At 51.6% G+C, this 14,121-nt stretch overlaps 3 protein-coding genes across 3 annotated transcripts; 2 read left to right on the top strand and 1 right to left on the bottom strand.

Moving 5' to 3' along the window:
* Window positions 1-3,416: 3,416 nt before the first annotated feature.
* On the top strand, window positions 3,417-8,543 carry GCG54_00001786 (Myosin-2; the record flags this gene model as incomplete). Its single annotated transcript, XM_045401890.1, has 7 exons — window positions 3,417-3,551; window positions 3,634-3,763; window positions 3,827-4,016; window positions 4,070-7,925; window positions 7,983-8,056; window positions 8,119-8,333; window positions 8,395-8,543. 7 exons carry the CDS (start codon window positions 3,417-3,419, stop codon window positions 8,541-8,543), a joined length of 4,749 nt encoding a protein of 1,582 aa, XP_045270619.1.
* A 759-nt stretch (window positions 8,544-9,302) lies between these two features.
* Window positions 9,303-11,503, top strand: GCG54_00001787 (Inosine triphosphate pyrophosphatase; the record flags this gene model as incomplete). The annotated part of the gene is made up of 9 exons (XM_045401891.1): window positions 9,303-9,485; window positions 9,634-9,779; window positions 9,888-10,046; window positions 10,499-10,784; window positions 10,848-10,921; window positions 11,015-11,159; window positions 11,222-11,258; window positions 11,307-11,340; window positions 11,395-11,503. The coding sequence occupies 9 exons, from the start codon at window positions 9,303-9,305 to the stop codon at window positions 11,501-11,503; spliced, it is 1,173 nt and encodes a 390-aa protein (XP_045270620.1).
* Window positions 11,504-11,560: 57 nt separating this feature from the next.
* On the bottom strand, window positions 11,561-13,245 carry GCG54_00001788 (Meiotically up-regulated protein; the record flags this gene model as incomplete). Its single annotated transcript, XM_045401892.1, has 8 exons — window positions 11,561-11,603; window positions 11,661-11,865; window positions 11,913-12,064; window positions 12,118-12,149; window positions 12,202-12,569; window positions 12,616-12,706; window positions 12,761-13,123; window positions 13,180-13,245. 8 exons carry the CDS (start codon window positions 13,243-13,245, stop codon window positions 11,561-11,563), a joined length of 1,320 nt encoding a protein of 439 aa, XP_045270621.1.
* Window positions 13,246-14,121: the final 876 nt, after the last annotated feature.

Consider the following 14,121-nt stretch of genomic DNA (forward strand, 5'->3'; position numbering starts at 1 on the left):
AGCTAGTCTAGTGGTCATCGCATTTGGAGGCGTTTATGATGGAGAATTTGACTTTGGGACATTATAGTGGCAGCCGACGTCTGCTGCCATTTGCGACAGCATTTCAACATGTCAGCAGGAGGCGCCTAAGCGCTTTCGATTATGGAGTATCGGGTTCACATCAACTTGAAGGCATAAAAAAAAAGTAGAAGGATGGTCGCATCTGCGGTAAGAAAAGGATACATAACATGAGATCGACGTCAAGAAGTAATTGCGCACTCTGTGAAGCAAATTTACAAGCGACGTTAATGGTGCTACTTGGTCAAGGATTAGGTCAGAGTTGAGTCTCAAGGCTGTACGCTGTTTGGGAGGGCATGGCATACTGTACTTCTGCTTGCATACTGGACGCAAATCGGTTGTATACGGCGGGCTAGTAAGGCGGTGAGTGAGGGACATGCGGTACGCGGGGCGTGTCTATGCCTCGGAAATTGTGGTGATGCAGCGGTCCAGGGCCAGCGCCGGACCCAGTAGCTACTAGAGAGCATGAATTCCTCATACAAACGCATCTCCAGGTGCTTGAAGCAATGCCGTCTTTGGCTTAGCCTTTGCCAGGCGATCAGAATCCGATACATGGGAATCGAAGATGGCCCTTGGCCCTACACCAGTCAACAGAAAGTCGCTGTGCATTGAGACGAGGAGTAGGAGGGCGTGAGAGCATTCGAGGAGGAAGCAAGTCACATGTGCGTTGGCTAGTTGAGCAGCAACAGCAGATACGTATGTCGTAGATTGCAATAGCATGATGGTGAATATTGGGAACAACAGACAAAGACCCTGCCCCAACCTTGCTGGAGAGGGGAATGAAATTTGCAGTTTAATACGGAGGTGCCTTTCGAAAGTTTTGACCAGGGCGAGGTACCAGATCTCCTCGCCAACGTTATCAATACTTCCGATACATCGACCTCGGAATAACCCCCCTAAATAATCTCACTTCATCTCTAGAATAGGGATACTTAGGGGCTTCCCCGATAATGACTCGTACTTCTACGTACTCGAGTTAATCCGAGCCTGAAGCTACCTGGGGTCCTGGTCAAAACTTTTAAAAGGCTCCTCCGTACATTGGGAGCAAAGCGGATAGGGGGCCGCTATCCACCTTCACCGGCCGCTGGGGTTGAAGAGCAAAGAGCGGAGAAAAAAGGGGGGAGAAGCCAGCAACCATGCGGACAGTAGAAAAACACTGTGCATTCCAACAGTCTATTTGGGAGCCCCCAGCAACAGTCATGTACAACCTGCTTGCTGTTGACTTTGACTAAATGGCGACGAAGTCACAGACTCTGTTTGTGGCTCGATGAAGAGATGAGATGAAGCTTGCCTCGCTCAGACACAAAGCCCAATCCCTAAATTTTCACTGTAGACACAATGAGAGAAATCGGATAATAGGAAAGAGGGAGGTAACGAGAGACAAAGCAGAAATCAATACGCCACGAAGAACAAATCTGATGCAGGGCATCTTGCGCTAGAGTGCTAGTGCGAGAAGCTTAAGAGCGTCGATTGTTTCGTCTGGCTTAGCAGCCAGCCAACCAACCTCCGAGCCTCACGTTTTCCCATCGAAATAACCAAAGTTTTGATTCCGACTGCGCCTCGGGTGATCTTTGGACTTCAGAGCCTTCTCCTGTCGGCGATGGCCACTAACGGAGAATGAGTGGATGGGAATAATCGGCCATAACAGAGCTTCTCTATAAACAGGCGACGAGCCAAATCCTGCAATTCAGAAGAATCAAGGGACACTAAGCCGAGGAACCAGTGTCAAGTCAAGCTGGTCAAGAGACAATTCTCGAAGCATAGAATCGGGTCCTTTCAAGCCTGACAGCCACCAACCTTCCATTAGCCGATCCGTCTTCACATCAAAGAAAACGACAAAGACGCCAAAGAAGACCATTTTAGGGGCTGAATCCGTCAAACAGGAGCCAGAATATTATGATTGTAAGCCCATCTGATAGACAGCAGAGCTGGAGAGAGTTGGTCAAAGGGCCAAAAGAAACCTTGCAGAAACGTGGAAGAAGGAAGACGCAGCAGAAGCCCATTCGGCGGCCGTGCCCTTCACTTGCCGCCGCACTGTCTGCTCCTAAGCAGTCCCATCCGTCTCCTTTCCCGCCCTTGAGGACTCAAAGGTGTATCCGTACTGCATGCATGGGGTGCATTTAGCTGCGGATCTCACTTCACCTTATGTAAGGCAAGCCTAGGTAGTAGAAGATGAGGAAAAGGCACTTTGGACGAAACAAAGGCTAGCAATATCCCATCTGGTACTTGGGTACTGGTTTACAGGAGAACTACTCCATAAAGGTCAGGTAGGTGTCGCAACAATGAATAAAATCCTAAGGAGTAGGAGTAGCCTATGGGTGGTGTTGATCAGACGCAACATTGCTGTACTACCTATGGTAAGGTACTGGACTGCTGCTACTAGCTTCCTCTGTTCCCCTAATGTTGTAATGTTGCACCTCTCGCACGTTCACTCATCGGGATAGGGGACCACCTCAGTTCAGTCACTGGACCACACCGCGGGCAAGCTCAGTTCCCATGCTGCCATACCTTAGTGCCTGCCACGCTAACACTGACCCAACTTTTGTCACACATAGTAAGGTATTGGCTGTGGCATTTGTTACCTAAAGTACCTACTTTTCAGGGACTTTAGGTACCTAGGCTGGTATTCTTGCAGCGGAAAGTTACCTCACCGCAGTACTGTTGCTTCCATCCCCTAAAGACATCACTCTTGCAGCAGCCTGGCTGATGGGGACGCGTGTGGAGGCTCGTCTCCCCATCTCTTTCTCTCACGCATCCTTAGCATCAGTGCGCTCGCTCCTCTCAACCCCCGGCCGTTCTCACCTGGCGTTTTTACTTGGAGCCCCTGTCTGTCGGAACCTCAAAAAGTTGTCCAGTTCATCAGGCCGGCCATCCTCCTCTCCCTACCGCCATTAATCTACCAACGCTCACCTACGTCTGGCATCTGCGTGCAATCTACGCCCAACTGGCCACAAATCTGGACATATACCCGACTCGTCCAGGCCACACGTCGCGATCTACTTCGCGTCGTTCCTCAGCTATCAATTGCTACCTCGGCCGGCATACACTCTCCTCTCCGCCTTGCTCGCCCTCCTGGGCCTTTTCTTCCCATCGACACTGTCTCCTAGCCTCCATCCTCCGAGTCTCGACCTGACCTCCGCGACAACCATCTATCTCCAGACGACGATTGCGTCCAGAGTGTAGCAGCTCGCCCACAACACCCAGTTGCTCCTTCCTTCCCGGTCGCCCATGAATCTCTCCACCCCCTTCGAGCTTCCACCCCTAGACTTGCCTCGCCCCATCCGCCACTCCTCTGGGAAATACTAGTTCTGCCGTCAACAATCCTCTCGAACTCATCCTCATCTACTCACTTCGCCCCAATGTCTCAGAACTACGATGTCGGTACGAGGGCATGGCAGCCCGATGCCACCGAGGGCTGGGTCGCGTCCGAGGTTGTCAACAAGACTGTCGATGGTAATAAGGTCAAGCTGGTCTTTAAGCTTGACAGCGGCGAGGTAACTTTTCTTCTTCCACACCTCTGGCTTGGACTCTGCCACAGATGCCGTCAATCTAGGCCCGTTGCTGACTTGCCTGTAGGAAAAGACGATAGAAGTCACCGTCGAGGCCCTCCAGAATGGCGATTCTTCCTTACCTCCGCTCATGAACCCGACCATGCTAGAAGCGAGCGACGATTTGACGAATTTGTCCCATCTCAACGAGCCTGCCGGTACTGTCTTCCCAATCCACGCCTTGGCCTGGCCGCTGTGCTAACCCCACTCCTTTCGACCAGTCCTGCAGGCCATTCGTCTTCGATATGCGCAGAAAGAGATCTATACATACAGTGGTATCGTCCTGATTGCTGCGAACCCGTTCGCTAGAGTAGACTCTCTTTACGTGCCCGGCATGGTCCAGGTGTATGCGGGCAAACAGAGAGCGACACAAGCACCGCATCTGTTCGCTATTGCTGAGGAGGCTTTCATGTGAGCGACCCTGCAGCTGTTCAATAGATTTCGCCTTTGCTAACACGGCGCAGTGACATGGTGCGGAGCGGAAAAAACCAGACCGTTGTCGTGTCGGGCGAGTCTGGTGCTGGTAAGACAGTCAGCGCAAAGTACATCATGCGCTATTTCGCGACCAGAGAATCCCCCGACAACCCGGGAACGCGATCCAAGAAGGGAGCCGAGGCTATGAGCGAGACGGAAGAGCAAATATTGGCTACGAACCCAATCATGGAAGCCTTCGGCAACGCAAAGACGACGCGTAACGACAACTCCTCACGTTTCGGCAAGTATATCGAGATCATGTTTGACGAAAAGACCAACATCATTGGCGCCAAGATTCGCACTTACCTTCTGGAGCGATCCAGGCTGGTTTTTCAACCTCTCAAGGAGCGCAACTATCACATCTTCTACCAATTGGTAGCAGGTGCTTCGGATACCGAGCGTCAACAGCTGAACATTCTTCCAATCGAGCAGTACGAGTATTTGAACCAGGGCAACTGCCCCACAATTGATGGAGTCGATGACAAGGCTGAATTCGAGGCGACCAAGAGTTCTCTGAAGACCATTGGTGTGACGGAGGCTCAGCAGTCCGAGATCTTCAGGCTCTTGGCTGGTTTGCTCCACCTGGGAAATGTCAAGATCGGAGCGTCGCGTAACGATAGCGTTCTTGCGCCGACAGAACCGTCCCTGGAGCTAGCCTGCTCGATTCTGGGCGTCAATGGGGCTGAATTCGCCAAGTGGATTGTTAAAAAACAGCTTGTCACGAGGGGCGAGAAGATCACGTCCAACCTTACGCAAGCTCAAGCCATTGTCGTTCGAGATTCCGTTGCCAAGTTTATCTATTCTAGCCTGTTTGACTGGCTCGTCGAGATCATCAACATGAGTTTGGCGACTGAGGATGTCCTGAACCGCGTTACATCTTTCATTGGTGTGCTCGATATCTATGGCTTCGAACACTTTGCGAAGAATTCGTTCGAGCAATTTTGCATCAACTACGCCAATGAAAAACTGCAACAGGAATTCAACCAGCACGTCTTCAAGCTGGAGCAGGAAGAATATCTCAGAGAGCAAATCGACTGGACATTCATCGAGTTCTCAGACAACCAGCCCGCCATCGACTTGATTGAGGGCAAACTCGGTATCCTGTCTTTACTGGACGAAGAGTCCCGTCTGCCGATGGGCTCAGATGAACAATTCGTCATGAAGCTGCACAATCAATACGGGACCGACAAGCACAAATTTTACAAGAAGCCGAGGTTCGGAAAGTCTGCCTTCACAGTTTGCCACTATGCGGTAGACGTCACCTACGAGTCAGAGGGATTCATTGAGAAGAATCGTGATACTGTTCCGGACGAGCACATGGCTGTCCTCCGCGCCAGCACAAACGACTTCCTCCGCAACGTTCTCGATGCTGCCGCTGCCGTTAGAGAGAAGGATGTGGCATCTGCCTCGTCCAGCTCCGTGAAGCCCGCTGCTGGTAGGAAGATCGGCGTGGCTGTCAACAGGAAGCCGACTCTCGGAGGCATTTTTCGCTCCTCGCTGATTGAGCTCATGAATACCATTAACAACACGGATGTGCACTACATTCGTTGTATCAAGCCTAACGAGGCCAAAGAGTCATGGAAGTTTGAGGGCCCAATGGTTCTTAGCCAGCTGCGAGCTTGCGGTGTTCTCGAGACTGTGCGTATAAGTTGCGCTGGTTACCCCACAAGATGGACTTACGAGGAATTCGCTCTCCGGTACTATATGCTTGTCCATTCCGACCAGTGGACATCAGAGATTCGAGAGATGGCCAACGCCATCCTGTCCAAGGCCCTAGGTTCTAGCTCTGGAAAAGGCACGGATAAGTATCAGCTGGGCCTCACCAAGATCTTCTTCCGTGCTGGCATGCTTGCTTTCCTTGAGAACTTGCGCACTAGTCGCCTGAACGACTGCGCAATCCTCATTCAGAAGAATCTTCGCGCCAAGTTCTACCGCAACCGCTATCTTGAGGCTCGCAACGCTATCGTGACTTTTCAGTCCGCCGTGCGAGCGTACATTGCCCGAAAGCAAGCCCAGGAACTCCGCACTGTCAAAGCAGCAACAACAATTCAGCGGGTTTGGCGTGGCCACAGGCAAAGAAAAGAGTACTTACGCATCAGGAACGATGTCGTCCTGGCGCAAGCGGCGGCCAAAGGTTACCTTCGAAGAAAAGAAATCATGGAGACCCGCGTAGGCAACGCTGCTATTCTCATTCAGCGAGTGTGGCGGTCTCGTCGACAGGTGCTTGCTTGGAGGCAGTACCGGAAGAAGGTCACTCTTATTCAAAGCTTGTGGCGTGGCAGAATGGCTAGGCGTGACTACAAGAAGGTCCGCGAGGAGGCCCGTGATCTGAAGCAGATTTCCTACAAGCTGGAAAACAAGGTCGTCGAGCTGACACAATCTTTGGGTTCCATGAAGACTCAGAACAAGAACTTGGTATCTCAGGTTGAAAATTACGAGGGGCAGATCAAGGCATGGAAGAACCGCCACAACGCTCTCGAGGCTCGCACGAAAGAGCTTCAAACGGAGGCCAACCAGGGAAGCATTGCAGTCGCCAGGCTGCAGGCAATGGAGGACGAGATGAAGAAGCTCCAGCAGAGCTTCGAAGAGTCAACTTCCAACATCAAGAGAATGCAAGAGGAGGAGCGGGAGCTCAGAGAGTCCCTGCGCTCCACAAGCACCGAGCTGGAGACTGTCCGACAACAGAGCGCCCAAATTGAAAGCGAGAAGCTGTCCTTGCGCCAACAGTTAGCCGAGCTTCAAGATCAGTTGGAGCTGGCCAGGAGACTTGCTCCTGCCAACGGCGAGCTCACCAACGGCGCCGTTCAAGCGCAGGCCTCGGCTGCCAGCGGTCTCATCAACCTCGTTTCCTCCAAGAAGCCCAAGCGCCGCAGCGCCGGTGCCGAGCCGCGAGAGATGGATCGCTTCAGCGCTGCGTACAACCCTCGACCCGTCTCCATGGCCGTTACCAGCACCGCCTTGAGGCAGAATCTCCAAGGCGCTGGTGGCTTCACACCCAATGTGGACAACATCGAGCTAGAGCTGGAGACTCTCCTAGCCGACGAGGATGGTCTGAACGAGGAGGTCACCATGGGTCTCATCCGCAATCTCAAAATCCCGTCCCCCAACACAAACCCCCCGCCATCCGACAAGGAGGTTCTTTTCCCTTCGTACCTCATCAACCTCGTCACTTCGGAAATGTGGAACAATGGCTTTGTGAAAGAATCTGAGCGTTTCCTAGCCAACGTCATGCAGTCTATCCAGCAGGAGGTCATGCAACATGACGGCGACGAGGCCATTAACCCGGGTGCCTTCTGGTTATCCAATGTCCACGAAATGTTGTCCTTCGTCTTCCTCGCGGAAGACTGGTACGAGGCCCAGAAGACGGACAACTATGAGTACGACCGTCTGTTGGAGATCGTCAAGCACGACCTTGAGAGCTTGGAATTCAACATTTACCACACTTGGATGAAGGTGCTAAAGAAGAAGCTCCATAAGATGATTATTCCCGCCATCATCGAGTCTCAGTCCCTTCCAGGATTTGTCACCAACGAGAGCAGTCGCTTCCTCGGCAAGCTTCTGCAGTCCAACTCGACGCCCGCTTACAGTATGGACAACCTCCTCAGCCTGCTGAACAGCGTTTTCCGCGCCATGAAAGCCTATTACTTGGAAGACTCAATCATCACCCAAACGATTACTGAGCTACTCCGCCTGGTCGGCGTCACTGCCTTCAACGACCTGTTGATGAGACGAAACTTCCTCTCCTGGAAGCGCGGTCTTCAGATCAATTACAATATCACTCGTATTGAGGAGTGGTGCAAGAGTCATGACATGCCCGAGGGAACTCTTCAGCTGGAGCACTTGATGGTATGACCTGAGCTCAATTCCGAATACAAAGATATCAGCCAACTAACTGTCACACAGCAAGCAACGAAGCTCCTGCAGCTAAAGAAGGCCACCTTGAATGACATCGAGATCATTCAGGATATTTGCTGGATGTAAGCAAGAACCAAAAGCCGACATAGATGGCGCCAGAACGCTAACATAGTTATCTCTCTAGGCTGTCGCCCAATCAGATCCAGAAGCTCTTGAACCAGTACCTCGTGGCAGACTACGAGCAGCCTATCAACGGCGAAATCATGAAGGCTGTAGCCTCTCGCGTGACGGAGAAGAGCGATGTCTTGCTTCTGCAGGCTGTCGACATGGACGATAGTGGCCCATACGAGATTGCGGAGCCCAGAGTCATCACTGCTTTGGAAACTTACACTCCCTCATGTGAGCAGCCAGTGGTGCATGAACATATCGTGAAGTTGCTTGCTAACGATCTGATGAACAGGGCTCCAAACACCGCGACTGAAGCGACTTGCTGAGATCGTCTCAGCGCAGGCGATTGCTCAGCAAGAGAAGTTGGACTACGACCCTGAGGACGGCTTCGAGCCCAATGGCGACCTCGCCGAAGTTGACGAGAACGAGGTGGCGGCGTGAGTTGATGCTCGGAGGGAGCGTATAGGGGGTTTGCCTTGTGTTTTTAAAGGGGGGGGGGAGGCAGTGGGCAAGAAAGCCAGCTGCTGGTGGCAGGGCGTCGCTCGCTGCCGTCTGGTCCAAGTCGAGCACTGGCATAATGAAGCTGTCAAGTGTGTGATGACTTTGTGTGGGCGGCGAAATGCCTTTACCTCCGTGTTATGAACTAGAGCTGGGTATTTACAGCGGCAGCTTTTGCATGGGTAATGTAGAAGAAGCAGTCTTTCTGGCGTCGTGTGTTAAGGATATCGCCAATTGATTGAATCAGGGGACACGTGTATTTACACTCATATAAAGGTAGATACAATCGCACTAGGACCATGACATGTATGAGAATGGCGTTTCGACAACTTACCCTATAGACGTAGTGTGCACGTTTTGTTGCTTCGTAAATATTGTTGGCATCGTTGAATGAGGATCATACGCCCGATCTCCATCGATCTTTCTTGATTGACTGACGCCTGACCCACGATTGTTATCAGCACGTGATACTGGAAAAAATTCCGAAGCCCTATCGTATAGATGCATGTGGAACTGCCCCTCTCTGTCCTTTAATGCAATAGACGAAGTAGCACCCCACCATCTTTTTCTCCTTCGTCGGCCACTCATCCATATATCGATGCCAGGTCTCACTGAGTATCATATGCATGGTCGGCATCCTTTCTGTGCTGCTTTATAATTCGAAAGCCTCTTCTGTTTGAAGGAACCGATGAACAAGACAAAATGAGGACTTCACCCAACATTATTATCACTGGCACACCGGGTGTTGGCAAGACAACCCATTGTGAAGAGCTCGCAAGGAGGTCAGGCCTGAAACATCTCTCCGTGAATCAGGTTGTCAAGGATCGAGAATGTCATGAGGGTTGGGATGATGAATTTCAAAGTTGGATCGTTGACGAGGATAAGGTTGGCATTCTACACCCCTCCTCCCGCCTATCCCCCCTCGCCCTTTCTCTCTAGGTTGCTTTTCACTCTTAGACCCTCTTCCCATTCCCGATTCGAAAACCTAGACCGAACCCTTCCTGGTAGACTAGGCTAATGATACATTATATAGCTGCTGGACGCCATCGAGGCTGAGGTTTCGAGTGGTGGGTATATCATCGATTGGCACGCCTGTGACCTCTTTCCCAAGAGCTGGATCGACCTTGTGGTGGTCCTTCGCGTTGACTCGACTACACTCTACGATCGTTTAACAGCGAGGTAAGAAACAACATCAAATATCCGCTGTGCGTGTTCTTTGCGGGTATTCCACTTTGGGGTGGGAAACAGCGATAACAATGGGCTTCGGCTTACTGAATTGCGACATAGAAAATACCCCGAGGCAAAGCTGCAGGAAAATCTTGATTCGGAGATCATGGAAGTTCTTCTACAGGAAGCGAGGGATGCTTTCGACGAGGAAATCGTGGTTGAGCTCACAAGCAACACTTCCGATGAGATGGAGACGAACGTCTCACGGGTTGAGGAGTGGTTAGAGCAGTGGAAGAAGGACCATTCCCCATGAAGGAAGTTATGGTTCTAGAACAAGGCTCAAGTCCATCTCACTGATTTCGGTCGGACTTGGTTTGGTCAATGTTGCCGAGTCAGAGAGCTTGACTTTGAGCTGGAGAATGGTATGCCAGTGAGTCGTCATACGCGCAAAGCTTCGCTCCGGCTTACGAGTCGATATTATGAAAACGCACTCCTTAGGTATGAGAGATGGAGAACCGCAATCTTAAAGCTGCTAGCCCGGGAAGCCTTGAGTCTATTGTGCTAGATTGCCTCCTCCCAAATTGCCTTTAAGCTGGCCTGTAGATAGCCGCAATATGCACCAAGACGTGCATCGCCCCGATAGAGTATAACATAGAAAATCACCCCGGTCTTCGTACAACCACCTGCGACCCAGAGCTTCTTACGCACCTTAGGCTGTGAAACATATCCAGTCAAAGCGAAGTCACTGCAAGAACAGTTGGCTTCCTCTACTGCTCCATTCTCCCTCCCCACAAGTCTCGTCCAAATCCCGGCTGTATCGTACGCACACGGTTCTCACTCACCATGGCGACGCCACCGGTTGTTAACTTTATCACTGGCAACGCCAACAAGTTGCGCGAGGTCAAGGCCATCCTTGAACCGGCCATCGCCGTGCAAAGTCAAGCGATAGATTTGGATGAAGTCCAAGGCACTGTTGAAGAGGTCACGATCGCGAAGTGCCGTAAGGCTGCAGACACGGTGAGATGCTTGTGAGCGATATGGTTTTTACTAAATGCTGAGTTATATACTTTACCTCTACAGGTCCAGGGCCCTGTTCTAGTCGAGGACACATGTCTTTGTTTCAAGGCTCTCAACGACCTCCCTGGTCCATACATGTAAGCGTGCGCGACTACTTATCCACGCTTCGGCTCTCTATCTTCCCTGCCTGTCGTTTCTTGGCACTGCTGCGAGACACTGATGGTTTCCAGCAAGTGGTTCATGCAGTCTATTGGGCATCAAGGTTTAAACAATCTCCTTGCCGCTTACTCGGATAAGTCCGCCGACGCTGTCTGTACTTTTGCTTATTCTCCTGGCCCTGGCCATGAGCCAGTCCTTTTTCAAGGTCGCACCGGGGTAAGAAGTGGACGATGATCATCAGAACGCCGTTTGCGCTCAAAGGCTCATGCTACATACAGGGCAAGATTGTGCCACCCCGGGGTCCCACGGATTTCGGTGAGTAGTTGTAAAGGCTTCGGTCGTTTTGATTCTGACAAGGTTGAGGCTGGGACGCTATCTTCGAGTACGATGGTCAAACGTAAGTCCCACTCTGGTCCTCGTCTCAAAGAACCCTCTTAATAAATCAACACAGCTACGCCGAGATGGATAAGACCGCGAAGAACAACATATCTCACCGCGGCCTCGCGCTCAAGAAGCTGCAGGAGTGGTTTGCCCAGAAGGCAGACTTAGTCTCTCAGTAGCGCGTCGAGAGCCAATTGGCACTTGTCTCTCCACATGACATGAAGTTCGCGGGATCCCTATCTGCTGCTCTGTGGAGGGCTGAGCTGCGGCCCATCGAGTCTGCGGCACAGTGTCAACTTGGGGCTATCATGTACGCATTATCTCGTGGTCGCTTACCTGAGAATTTCGAACTCGCGATATCGGCGAAGGTATTTTGAACCGCGACGATAGGGCTTGAGCGATTCATCGGCAGACCTGTGCTTGAAAGTTTGGCCTATGAGTCGGGCGAGTGCAGGCGCATCGCGGAACATGGGATCGAAAACCAGCAGATTCGAAGGGCCATTCTTTTGTCTCTCGAACCCCACGATTGTTAAAGAGTGCCCTGCAAGCAGTTAGCGTCGACAGGTCTGATAGAGCACTTTTATATACCGGCATGCTGGAAATATATGGGCGGAAGCTGCGTGCATGTGACTTTGGCGGGTGGGCTTTGCATTCCATGCTTGAAGTACTGCTCAACAGCATACATCAACTTGGCTTCGGATCTCCCTGGCTCCGCATCTTTGAACCCCTGAGCAGTGCACCTACGGTCCTGTCAACGGCGTGCTGAGAAGAGAATTCAAGTCTGCAGACTCACGGTATCTGAAGGCTGACAAAGAGCGCTTGAGCCTGTATTTTGCACTTAGTCGATGTATGCATTCCTCGAAAAGGAAAGTCTCACCTCCGGCGTTCCAATATATTTACGAGTGCCCTTGATACCTCCCGTTTCAAGACGGCCTTGAGCGTTAATGCCCATATCCCACGCATTTTCGATGTACTCTTGTATTTCGAATATGGTGGGCAAACGTCCCCTGAACTGATCTCTGCCGTAGGCGTTCGCACCGTTGATGTAAGAAACCATCATCTGTATGTTGCGATAGCCGCAGAAACCACCTCGCCATATGTCAGTATGTGCCGGGACGAAGGGAAGTGGGATTTGACTACCTTCTTTCTTCAGCTTAGAGACGTGTTGCACGGCGGGGTGACAAAGATACGCATATTCTGTAGACCTGCTCTGCCGAAGAAGCTGTTCGAGAACGTTGATCACCCCTGAAACTTAGTATGCGGTCCATCACAGCCTGATAGATGTACGAACCGTCGCTTGTTACCTCCCCGCCTTTGTGAAGTAGCGAAACGAGCCAGTCAGGCATGGTTTGTTCATGCGCGTATTTGCCCAGCTCGGCTTTCTGGTACCTGTCAGCACATGTGAGGACACCGACACGTCGTCTAAGCGGACATACTCCCAAACGCTTGTCCCCTGTCGCGCCCTTTTCTTTGGGCTGGGGCATTGACAAGAGCTGGCCCCATTGCTGTATGGCAGTCCTCTGCGTGTCGCCTGCAGATCCACTACCAGCATGACTGCTGCTGCTCACGGCCCCGACTTCGGTAGTCACTCTGGAGCTCGCGGTACCGTGGGCCGTATGGTTCTCAGACGGATCGCCGACCCCTTGCCGCTGTTCTTCGACGTGGAGGTCAACATGGTAGTCCATCTCAGTTAGAGAGAGCACTTCGCCGCATCCTTCGATGGGGCACTCAGCATACTGCTCCTGAGCTGCCTGGGAGGATGAGGCCTGGTCTTCTTCTGGATGAAAAGATTCCATATGCTGGGAAGCCGATCAGTGTCAAGTTCCAGTGATTCGCGTCTGGTTCGTGGACACACCGTCAGCATCTCATATTCACCGCCGCCGGCGATTCCGCAGAAGGGACAGATCATGGTGTTCGCCATGCTGCCGAGTTCAGAACTTCGGTGAAGCGAATAAGATTAGTTTGGTGGAACTAATAATGAGATGAGGGGGTCGAAGGAGAATCGAAGAGGGCGGTTCAAAAAGGCATGAAAACGAGGCCAGGTTAATCGACTTAATGTTCCTGCAAGCAATTGAGCTTGGCTCGATGGTTGTCTCGGATTGAATCAGTACTGTGAAGTGCCTTTGCAAAAGTAACTGCAAAGAACTCAACTCGCTCACGGTAGAACAAGACACAAAGAGAGGTGGCTAAATTGTTGCGCCCAAGAGTCCTAGTAATCGCCTGAGCCCTGGGCGCGCAAGACCACGTGGTTTTGAAAGGAAGACAAATTAGTGAAATGTGCCGCAAGTTCGCCAGTGTAGCGCGCGGCAATATCTTCGGAAACTGGTCGTCGAGACGGGGGCAACAACTCAGTTGACTTCTCTACCACGACGCGAAAGGAAAGGGATTAGTTAGTAGAAGAGGTCCAGAGTTCTCTGATTATTGGATGTTACCCAAGCATTGGGAGGAAGTTCCTACGCAGGGTTCGCATGGAGGCTTCCCAGAAACGTAGAACCAATTAGGGGTCAGCTCCATCGGCGTTAGAGCATGAAGTGATGTGCCCAGTCTGAGAAGCGGTTATGCAGGCCGGCGTAAGCTGCAACTCTCTGTCGATTAGGCAGTGTAGCTGCAGCCATTACCTTATCTTATCATGGAGCCAAACCTGTCCAGAATCACTACTTCATGGCATGTCACATACGCATGTAATTACATGCTGAGTTTACCAAGAAAGCGCATGGTCCTCGCATCATTTTGCAGTGAGCTCCTAGGAAGTCAAAAAGGAACATCATGCATGCCATATCTAGCCGGCGTGGGAGAT

The sequence above is a fragment of the Colletotrichum gloeosporioides genome (assembly GCF_011800055.1).
Source record: "Colletotrichum gloeosporioides strain Lc1 chromosome Unknown consensus_7, whole genome shotgun sequence".
NCBI classification, from domain to species: domain Eukaryota; kingdom Fungi; phylum Ascomycota; class Sordariomycetes; order Glomerellales; family Glomerellaceae; genus Colletotrichum; species Colletotrichum gloeosporioides.